General features: G+C 45.1%; 1 protein-coding gene across 1 annotated transcript; it reads right to left on the bottom strand.

The window, feature by feature from the left end:
- Positions 1-318: 318 nt before the first annotated feature.
- On the bottom strand, positions 319-9,787 carry LOC114682159 (metaxin-3). The gene is given in 10 exon segments (XM_028855974.2): positions 319-535; positions 3,859-3,943; positions 5,152-5,312; positions 6,374-6,454; positions 6,555-6,574; positions 6,577-6,733; positions 7,283-7,375; positions 8,863-8,939; positions 9,276-9,345; positions 9,681-9,787. Coding segments are annotated over 10 exon segments (936 nt in total). The 5' UTR covers positions 9,762-9,787; the 3' UTR covers positions 319-424.
- Positions 9,788-11,374: the final 1,587 nt, after the last annotated feature.

The raw sequence follows: 11,374 nt of genomic DNA, 5'->3' as shown, positions 1-11,374 counted from the left end.
CCTGAAATAGGCATTAGACTCAAAAAAGAAGAATAGGATCTCAGCCAAAAAAGCCACATATTAGGTATTGAGACAGGGCTAAGAAAAATAAGTTAATAAATTTAACTTAAATAACTTAAAAATGCACATTCAGAACAGAATTGCAGCTTTTAGCCAGCGACACCTGAAACAAAGGCAAAGATCTGCCATGATTAAGGCAGGATTTTTATATACAGTACCATGTATCTGCCCACCCACCCACCCACCCAGTTCGCTTAGCGTTCCCCTTTATTTAAAATGCGCTGCCAAGAGGAAATCAAAGATTCTCTAATTAAAAGGAAGTCACATACAGTTCCTTCTGCTTTACGGAAAGTCTTCCTTACACCTATAACAGCGTTTGTTCTTTGGGTCTCCGTGCACTCGGTATAAGCGATGGCCGCAGCTGTCAGGGTGACAGCCGCTGTAGGGAACTACTCTCCTCCTCTGCTGGAGTCAGCCTGAGGGTGGGCAGCTTCCGGGGAAGAAGTTGAGGGCTCTGGCGGAGGTTGTCATCCATCTGTAGAAAGCACAAAGACACAACTGACTAGGGCAGAGGCTCTTCTTCGGTGGACGTGGCCTCCCCATCTAGACTACAGGTCGGAAGAGAACAGAACTGGATGTTTGCAGGACGATGGAGAAACATTTCTCTGACAATTGTTCACAAATTATGACTGTCATCTCAAATACCAGCTGACTCAGTATCCGTGAAAAGCAATGTGGCTCATCCTTGTCCATCACAAAATTATAGTAAGTTCCACAAAAAAGAATACGCTGCTGAACCTGACCAGTGACTCACTTAAGACACCTTCTACAAGCAAGGGTGACCATGATACTTCTAATGTGCCCTGCTAATACCCCACACTGAAGAACAGGCACAGTCCATCCTTTACGAGGCTCAGGAGAGAGAAGTCCCCTTTCCAGGCCCTAAAGCCAGTATCATGAACCATGTCTTCTTCTTCTAACACAGTTGTTTTTTAACTACTCCCCTTTTCCAAACTGAAAGTGGCCAGAATGCCATGCAACACCCCAGCCCCCCACCCTAGTTGAGAGTATGTGGACCAAAGGATGCTGGGGGAACTATGGCAAGGACAAGTTCTTTAGGTCTAATCTAGAGGTCTTTCAAACACTGATCACTTCTAAGCCAATCTTGGGAAACAATTAATAGGAAGTATATTAAGAAATATAAGCCTTTCTTCTTGCCGGGCGGTGGTGGCGCACGCCTTTAATCCCAGCACTCGGGAGGCAGAGGCAGGCGGATCTCTGTGAGTTCGAGGCCAGCCTGGGCTACAGAGTGAGTTCCAGGAAAGGTGCAAAGCTACACAGAGAAACCCTGTCTCGAAAAAAAAAAACCAAAAAAAAAAAAAAAAAAAGAAATATAATATAACCCAAGAAGTCCAGAGACACAGACTAGTCCCCTGGGACACCAGCATTAGTCTCCAAACCCCACCTTCACCCCAGAGCACGACAGAAAGTGCAAGATGAGGGTACTGGTGTTGAGTTCTCTATCAACATCACTTTTTAAAAAACCTGAAAGCAGCCGGGCGTGGTGGCACACGCCTTTAATCCAGCACTCGGGAGGCAGAGCCAGGCGGATCTGTGAGTTTGAGGCAGCCTGGTCTACAGAGTGAGATCCAGGACAGGCCACAAAACTACACAGAGAAACCCTGTCTCGGAAAACAAAAACAAAAACAAACAAACAAAAAAACCCCCAAAAAACCAAACTTGAAAACTGCTGCCATCAAACCACAAAAAACAAGAGAAAATAATATCCTATTACTCATTCAATAGACAGGCTGTTCTCAGAGCTCTGCATAAATGCAGAATATTTAAAACTCCCCTTGTTTTCTCAGAATGCTTTCAAAGCAAGAAAGAAACATTTTAGCAAAGTATGTGTGTGTGTGTGTGTATGTGTGTGCACGCACATGTGTGTGTAACGCTTGCAGAAGACAGAAAATAAAAGGCTAATTTTTATTTTTCAAAAGGAAAAAACCATGACCAGAGAACAACTATAGCAAGCAGAATTTACATTCCAGCAAGAACTGTTTTTCAAGCATTATTCTCTCTCTGAAGCTCTAGATTTTACTATAATTGTGAACAGCGGTGGCTAAGAAGAGCCGCTGCCCTACTGTGCTTTACCAACCATCACACACTTCCTACAGAAGAGCAGATATGAACACCTGCTGGTCTTACAAGACTTTCACAAGCTGAGAAAGACCCAAGGTGGATGTGTATAAAGTAGTGATTGAGCTCCTAATTTTACCTTCTGCCTGTGTGGGTATTTCATAGTTCCCATCCATATCTGTCATGGGTTCCACACATATAGAAAATGGAAACTGGCTGGGTGGTAGTGGTGAACACCTTTAATCCCAGCACTCAGGAGGAAAAGGCAGGTGGATCTCTGTGAGTTAAGAGGCCAGCCTGGTCACAAAGTGAGTTTCAGGACAGATAGAACTGTGTAACAGGACTGTTACATACAGAAACCCTATAGAAAGAAAGAGAGAGAGAGAGAGAGAGAGAGAGAGAGAGAGAGAGAGAGAGAGAGAAAGAGAGAAAGAGAAGAAAGAAGAGAGAGAGAAAGAAAGAGAAAGAGAGAAAGAAGAAAGATAGAGAAAGAGAAAGAAAGAAAGAGAGAGAAAGAGAGAAAGAGAGAAAGAAAGAGAGAGAAAGAGAAAGAAAGAAAGATAGAGAAAGAGAAGAGAAAGAGAAAGAGAGAAAGAAGAAAGAAAGAAAGAAGAGAAAGAAAGAAAAGAAAAGGAAAAGAAAAAAAGAAAGAAAGAAAGAGAGAGAGAGAGAAAAATGGAAACTATGTTAAACAGCCTTCCCATTAGATGAGTGAGCTCCTTTAACCACACTTAGCACTTTGCACACATCTTCATAGGATGCATATTGGACCAAACAAAGAATAGAGCCCAGCGGGCTCTCCCTCACACTACAAAAACTTGGACAGTAACGAGACACTGAAACACAAGGCCATCCAGAGAACAGCCGTGATGGCCTGCACATCCTCCTGGTGACACACAGTCTCATTTGGGAGAACAATGAACTGCTACAACACTCATGTGGAGGCTCATGTCCCCGTGTCTACAGTTCAAGTCTCCGCCTGGACCGTCTTCAGCCAAGACTTCAGGCAGGGGGTGAAACTGCTCACACCTTCCCATCTGTGACCTGGGACAGTTACCGTATCTGCTCATGGAGCTTCTGGGAGGCTTGTGGAAGCTAACCCCTGTGAAGCTCTTTACCTTGGTGGATGTGAAAGCGAGCGAGTCTATCACGCACTTGGGAAGAATCCGCATGGCCCTTTCCCATGCTTCCAAACAGAATCCTCCTCAAATCTTCCGAGGTTGGCTCTCTCTTCTACCCAGTTCCTCAAAGTCTCACACACTGAGAATCTCCACAGTGACAAGCTAACCGAGTTGGTGAAAACACCGTAGACTACATTCAGGACAGAGAAGGCACGTGAGGGAAGGAGACAAATACGTTCCTGATAAAGAGGAGGGCAGGAGTGCCGAGACCTGCAGAAAGGGATTTCGGGACAGAGCAAGGGCAGCAAGCAAGGCTTGCTTCAGATCTGCTGTCTTTAGAGGGAATTTTTATCTCACCCAACTTGACAAATGCAAACTACACAGTAAAAGGCAGACCCAATACAATGATTCAGATTTCCCTTGGTACGATCGGGCCGCCGCTGGCTTCAAAACACCGTGTTAAATAGATCTCAAAGTATATATAAACAGCCTTTTGAAAAGTAAACTCTTTAAAACTAAGAGGTTAAAGTGAACACACAGCCCAGAGAACAGCGTTCCCACAGAAAGGAAAAGAAGGACTGAGGTAACTCGACCTGACCTTTTCAATTAGGTTGGACTCCTTATTTACAAGTTGGGTGAGTTTCTGCAGGTTGGCGTCTATCATTTTTGTCCAGGAGAGATGCCTGAGAAGCCAGGAGAGAAATCAGGGAAAGCAAGGAAACTTTGAAAGACTTCAAGCTATTTAAGATTGAAAAAAAAAATTTTTTTTTCCCTTTATCCACCTCCCAATTGCTCCATGCCCCACCCTGCGCCCGCAAAAGCAAAAGAGAAAAAATAGTTTGGGTTCACGGATAAAGTCAGGAGGGACAGCAGTGCTCTAGGAAAGCAGAAAGGAAAACACTGATGTGATCTTGGAAGACACTGAGCCACACGACATGCACTCGGCTACAGGGTTAGTAACGGCAAGGTGGTCTCAAGAAGATGCTGCCCGCTTCCCTAATCACTACACACAGGCCACTGGTTATAACGCTAGAGGCATCTTGCTAAAGTAGCAATTCCCTACCAGCTACTCATCAGGCACCCAAGACATTTAAAGGGATTTTTAAAGCAGAGCCTTCTGGGATCGATCCCGGGACATTTTAATTTGGGAAGTATGAAGAGCTGCCGTCAGGTTGGCTTGTCACGGGTCCAGAGTCACAAGGTTTGGTGTTACTTAGTTCCCTAACTTCCCGTTTCCTAGACTTCCTCTAGGTAAAGCAGATAATCCACCACAGAAAAACAGCCTGCCACCTAAGCCAGCTATCTCCTAACTTCTGTTTCTTAGGAGGACAACTTCAGCCACCTCCACAGATACAAACACAGTGTGCCCAGTCCTTAAGCACAGGCCCGGTCACAGAGAATGCCATCCTAAGTGCCAAGAGCCCTCTACTTACTCTATCTCCAGTTTGGTGCAATCAGTTTTCAAGGAGAATCATGGAGTGTACCTCACCAAAGTCAATCTGCTACTGTTTTCTGTTCATGAAGGAAAATGCTAGAAGCAGCAGGTAAGAATCATTTAGAGTGACTGCCTGTTTGCATGAAGATAAACACTACTTTTTAGCAGGGACTCCACATGGGGTCTAATCTTTTAGAGGAAAACGACTCACTTGGGGGTGGGGGCAGTACTTTCCAAGAAGAGTCACAAACATGGAAAGTCCAGAGGATGGTGAAGGTCAGAGGTCTCTTTCTCCATGGAAATAAGAACATGGCGGCAGACAGAATGGGCAAACCACCAGGTCTTGAAGCTAGGAACCAGAATCTAAGGCAATCACAAACGTGTTCTACTTCCGCACCGCCAGGAGGACTATTAACATAGTCCATCTGAATAGACATTAGCTAAAGGAGAGCCGACTTACCCCCAGGACCCCGCCTGAAGTAGCAGTGGAGGATGTCGTCACAGAGGCGGCACAGGTTGGAAAGCTGTTTCAGATGCTCCTGCAAGTGAACTTTGGGAAACCGCACTTTATAAAGTGGTGCAAGAAAGCCAAACACGTAGGCGTCCAAGGTGCAAGGCTGGAAACAACGGATTCTCTGTCAGGAGCATCGGAGGGAAGCCTGACTCGGACTGTATTTTAGAAGTTCTCTTCACACTATCTGCCGAGTCGAATAGGCAGCGTCACGTTTGAATGATCTACCACCATTTTTGGTTTCCAAAAGTGAGGCGGCCAGAGTTTTACCTTCTAAGTAGTTTTAAAAATATTCTCGCCATTTATTTTAGTCAGAGGAAATTGAGGTCGTAAACTGCAAACGTTATGAATTGGAAGCAGAGTGGGAGGAATTTTGATATGTTCACAGCCACATATGCAGCATGTTAAGCTAATGTAAGATTAATGTCAACAGAAAAATTTCCTAAAAGCCGAGAAAGTCCAGGGCTAAGAACTGAACCCGGGGCTCAATGCACGCTGTTTGAGAGCTCCGCCACTCGGCTATACCCCCAGGTCCCCTTCTGAAGTGAAAAACTGATCTTTTGGGGGATGGGAGAACTAACTGGCTTTAACTCACATCTCACTGAATATACCCGCACAACATATCAAAATGACTCTTTTCTTACATAATAAAAATGATAAGTTGTATTTTATACAGTAAATAAGTATCAACAGTCCACACAAATCCAATACCAACCACCAGTCCTGGGACTGAGGGACAGTTGGGGTGACTTCCTTCAGGGTGCTCCTCAAGAAGGGCATGGTAGCATGTGTGCATCACACATGGCAGTGGCTTCATGATCAGGGACATGCACTAGATGGCCTGTCGGAGGAGGAAGCCCAGTGGCCATTGAGGCAGGGCCTCACTCAGAAGGTCCCTCATCTTCTGCAGCAGAATCACTGGCCCCTACTTTTCTTTTCTTTTTTTTAGGGATAAGAGATAGCTTATTCTACAGCCAAATATGAGTGGCCATGGCCCAGGGATACAGATTCAGGTCACTCTAAACAGTGTTTCCCACCATGGCAGCATTTTCAGGAAGTTTTTATAGTAACATGGCAGAGAAAGCCACAAATCAAGCATTTTTCAAATATACTGGTGGAAACAGCAAAATGGTGAATTACAGCAAAATGACTTTTAAGGGAATTTACTCACGTGTCGCCAAAGAAAAACTGAGATGTGCCCAATCTGTTTGACAGGAGATTCAGGCACTCCTTGGCATCTCTGTATATCTAAAAAGGATGAAGGGCACTTTGGAGGTAGCATCTCTAGGGAAGGCCACGGTCCCCTCTCCTCTCCCTTCCCAACGGGGCTTGCTGGGAGATCCCGTACCTGGGCTTCCACTTCCTGGAGTGGTAGAGGGGTGGGTTTCCCTCGTCAAGAGATCCTGTTCAGTGCCCTCTAGACATCCTTCCAGGCAGGATCAAACTTAGAGGGAACGGGATACGGGAGGCAAACCACGGCTTTGTCACAGCAAAGTAATTGTCGTTCTCAACCCAGAAAGTGTGAAGCTGCAAAGGAAGGGTAAACAGTTACAGGGATTTCTTCTGCTAAAACAAACATCACTCAATCAATGTGACAGTTTTCATAAAGGCCTTTGAAGAAAGTAACTTCATTAAATTTCCAGATAAAATGACTCAAGGTAAAATGAAATGATTTTAAACCTATGAATTTTGTTGACTGCCGTATCTCACACCTAGAATAGAGCCTAGCACATACTAAGTGCTCAGTAAATATTCACCGAATGAATGAACTTCAATATAACCAATTCTATCCATGGAGCAAAGTTTCATCTTCCATTAGTGGTGTTTATTTAAAAAACAATATTATGCTGGGTGGAACTCACCGGTAGAATGGTTCCCTAGCCAAGCAAGCAAACAAATCAACCAGACTATCACTTCAGTGGGAAGTTAAAAGTCTAAGAGAATCCAGCTTTGTCAGATATAAAAGATCAAGGCTAAAATTCCTCTAAGACCCTCCCACTCTTCTGTTCTTTCTAAACAGACCACAACATTCTCACTAAGTCACGACAAAATGCTGCAGTATCCAGAAACACTCACCACGGCAGGGAGAAGCTTCTCTTCTAGGAGGGCAATGTAAGCCAGGGTATCTGCCCCTTGTTTTGCTGAGAGTTCACAGTCAGCATTATATTTCTATTCAAAACCAAAACAAAACGTCTCAGAGGTCAGAGAACATCCCACGGACAAGGAAGCTAAGCAAATTAGAACTCCGATTCTCCCTCACAAATGTCAATCCTGACATTAAGAGGGGGTAAATACTAACCCATTGAATACTGTTCCTTAATGCAAAAGGGGTTCTCAGCACCCACCATACACAAAGTGAACAAATGCTGCCTACAGTTTGCCGGCTGACTTCTATTGCTTGGACACTCATTAATGGCCTTTGTTCAGAGTATGGCATGTGGTACAAAGTCCACAAGAAGCAATTATTTTTAATGAGAAAGGAAAAAACATATAGTTCTTCCTAATGTTTTTCTGCATACAAAAGGAAACTCTTCAATTTAGAATATGCTTACATTTTAATGATACAGGGTTTTTTCCTTAGAGTACTGACAAACCAATTATAACTTTCATGCTTATATGAATCTTTATGTTTAGACATCACAGGTTTACTACATAAATATTTACACTTTCGCACATTTTAGATGCACTATTTCATAAAGTCTAATACTATCAGATAAGTGCTTCTTAAAAAGTAAAATACAATTCATGGTAGAGTGCTTGCCTACCAGTCACAAGATCCCAGATTCAATTTCTAGTACAAAAATAAAACAAAACAAAAGAATAAATGATCAAATAAGTTGTGATTTGGTAGGAACTCAGGTGTCAAACTTAGCATGAAATGTATAATAACAACGGGAATAAAGTGATAATGTTATCAACAAGAGTAATCTTGAATAACTTAAACTGAATCTTCTTATATTATTTCAATAAATTCATAAAAATATACAGTTATGTACTTCACTATGACTTCCAAATCACAATAAAATGCATGCTTTATGGAAGCAAGTCTTTCTATCACTGTTGTCAAAATCCAGGCATTCCCAGTTGGCCAAAGAATTGAAAAAAATAAAACCACCTTATAATTGAATTAAAAAAGCCAGCCCAGTGGCTTTGAACACCTTTAATCCCATCACTCAGGAGGCAGCAGCAGGCAGATCTTTGTAAATTCAAGGCCAGCCTGATCTACAGGGGAGAGTTCCAGGATAGCCAAGGCTTCACAGAGAAATCCTGTCTTCAAAAGACCAAAATCAAAACCAAACAAACAAACCAAAACCAAAAACCTGCTGGATGGTGGCTGAGCACACCTTTAATCCCAGCACGGGAGGTAGAGGTGGCTGATCTCTGTGAGTTCAAGGTCAGCCTGGTCTACAGAGTCAATTCCAGGATAGCCAAAGATAGACAGAGAAACCCTTGTCTCCAAAAATCAAAACCCAAAAAACAAACAAAACGCCATAAAGGATGCCAGGTGTGATGGGTTGCACCTATAATCCTAGCATTTGATGGCAGTCTGTGCTGCATAGTGGCAGTCAGGGTACAGTAGAGCATAACCCAGTCTAAAAAAATAATAAAGAGTAACATGCAGGAAACTATCTAGTTCTTCAAAAGGAGCCACCCACCTGTTTTCTTAAAAAGTTTAGTATTTTTGCAGGCTGAGAAACAATGCTGTCTTCAGTTGTCAAAATTGGCACATCACCTATAATCAAAAACCGTTTACACACAAGCAAACATCCTGATTTATTCTGAAGATTACAATACCTTAAAAAGTATACCAGTTGCACATGGAGAGTGTGTGCTTGTAGTTTCACAAGGAGCAGTTCTGGAGAGCATTTCTCTTGTTTTCCACCGATTTGGTTTGCACTTTGAGTTATTGCTCAGAGTGATCAAATCACAACCAACCCAGAGCCAAGATCATTCTAAGAAGCTAACACACCCGAGGTACTCGAGGGCTAGATACCCACGGGCTTTCAATGCAAGACGGGGTGCCAGTGTTAAAAGAGCAGGAAGGGGCGTGTGAAAGCGCATACTGTACCTCTGGGACCTCTCCAGGTGTTATCTATAATATTGACTTTCAAGGGCGCGCCAGAGAACTTGGCATAAGCCTGAAACAGAGTTTGCAAAAAAAAAAAAGACATTTTAGACGGAGCAGTCATGCAGGTCTGCAGCGCGGCTCTGACAGCTGCTGCAACCGCAGAGGCCGAAGGCTGCCCGTGCCCCTCCCGGGTCTGCAGTCGGGGGACACCCGGGCTGCAGGAGGGCTTGAGGATGCCCGGCGAGCGGGCGAGCGGGCGGGCGTGCGTGCGTGCTTCCTCCCACCGCCCGGCCCGCGCAGCCAGGCCGGCGCGAGCGGACGCCTGCAGGGGGGCCCGCCCGTGCCCAGCGGAGCCCGCAGCAGCCAGCCCCGTCCTCCGCGCCCCGGCCCGCGAGGCGCCCTCACCAACACCACCAGGGACTCGCTGTGGACCGAAGGGAGCCCCCAGCCGCCTCCCCAGCAGCTCAGCTCCAAGGGGGCCGCCATCTTGCCGGGGCCCGACCTCCGTCACCCGGAAGTACTCCTGCCGCCCACTCTCCGCACGTGGCATGGCGGGGCGGGACGAGGAGCAGGGGACTGAGTGCTTTGGGGCTGCGGACCGAGGCCGCAGGACAGCGCCAGGCCAGGCATTGGAAGAGAATTCAAACAGCCAGACTAGGGGCTCAGAGGACTGTGCCATCCGGGAAGCAGACCTGCTGGGCATCCTCAAAGCATCTATGACATGCAGTATTGCTGCCCACATCATTGCACCTAAATCTGTAAAACGACTCTTCACTCTGCCATCCGGGAAGCACTGCTGGCATCCTCAAAGCATCTATGACATGCAGTATTGCTGCCACAGCATTGCACCTAAATCTGTAAAAACGACTCTTCACACAAACAGTTTAAAATGGCATGGGGGCGGCTGGCACACGTCGGCCCTTGTCGTGTTCAGTCTTTACCATGGGCCGTTGCCTGCCTTTCCAGTCTCAGTTTCGGTTGCCGTTCCTCTGTCAGCGTGATCCAACCTCATTAAAAGTTAACCCCGTTCTGAAGTTTAGCGGAGGACTCCTGCCTGCCCACAGTGCTACTCCTTTAATCCGGAATAGCTTTCTGCTCCAACTGCTCTCCCCAAATGGAGTTCAGTGGGGCTGGGAACGGGCTCAGCTAAAGGTACTAAGGACTCTTGAAGACTTAGCTGACTTAGCTTGGTTCCCAGCACCCAGATGGTGCTCAGTGGAACTCCAGTTCCAGGAGATCTGGGGCCCTCTTCTGGACTACATAGGCACCAACTGGGCGTGCATGGGTGCATATCCATGCATGCGGGCAACATAGACATAAAAGGATTTTTTTTTTTTTTTTTTTTTTTAGTTAAACTTATCTTTCACAAAATTAGGAACCCTTCCGGCTTCCTGCAGCTCCTTGTAGGCCCTTGGATTTTGCTTCTGTCTGAGTCACAGGCTTTGTGCCCACTGTACAGAGGCTCTTCCAGGAAGGGTAGGTCTGGCTTCGTAGGTGTGGACCAATGCAGACAGACACACAGGTTCTTTGCTTAGAAAGCCTCAGCTCACCAACTGCTCTGCTGTTGCTGTCTTGAAATCTTAATCTTGGCATAGAGGACTCCGCATTTTTATTTTAGACTAAGCATTGTAAATCATTCCCCCAGTCTTGTCTATGGGCCTAATGGGCATGTACTAAATGTTTCATAAACATTAAACCTGCTAATTTCTCAGAAAAACCATTAAAGAGATAACTTGGCATACTTTCTTTCAGAAGTAGGACCTGGGTGCTGTGTGGTTTTTATAGGCAGCACAATAGCCTTTCCGGATTAGCTTCTCATTGACACCTCTGGGCTTCTCTTTGCCTCTGTCACGAGGAGATGCTTGGGTCCCCTTCAACTGAAACCTCTGCAAATTTCCGCAACAGTAATATTCAGCAATGTTTGCTAGATACTTCCTTAGCACTGCAAAATCGCAATGCTCACCTGCTATGGTATTTTTTAAAGATTATGTTTCAAAAATAAGATATCCCAGAAAGAAAAGACATTCCACCCTAGAATCCATTAGTCACACTTTTCAAGTGGGAAATGCTTAGTGGATGTACAGTTGAAACTAAATAAC

The sequence above is a fragment of the Peromyscus leucopus genome, unplaced genomic scaffold (assembly GCF_004664715.2).
Source record: "Peromyscus leucopus breed LL Stock unplaced genomic scaffold, UCI_PerLeu_2.1 scaffold_931, whole genome shotgun sequence".
NCBI classification, from domain to species: Eukaryota; Metazoa; Chordata; class Mammalia; order Rodentia; family Cricetidae; genus Peromyscus; species Peromyscus leucopus.
Note: the sequence above shows the minus strand (reverse complement) of the source record. Positions and strands in the feature narration are given on the sequence as shown.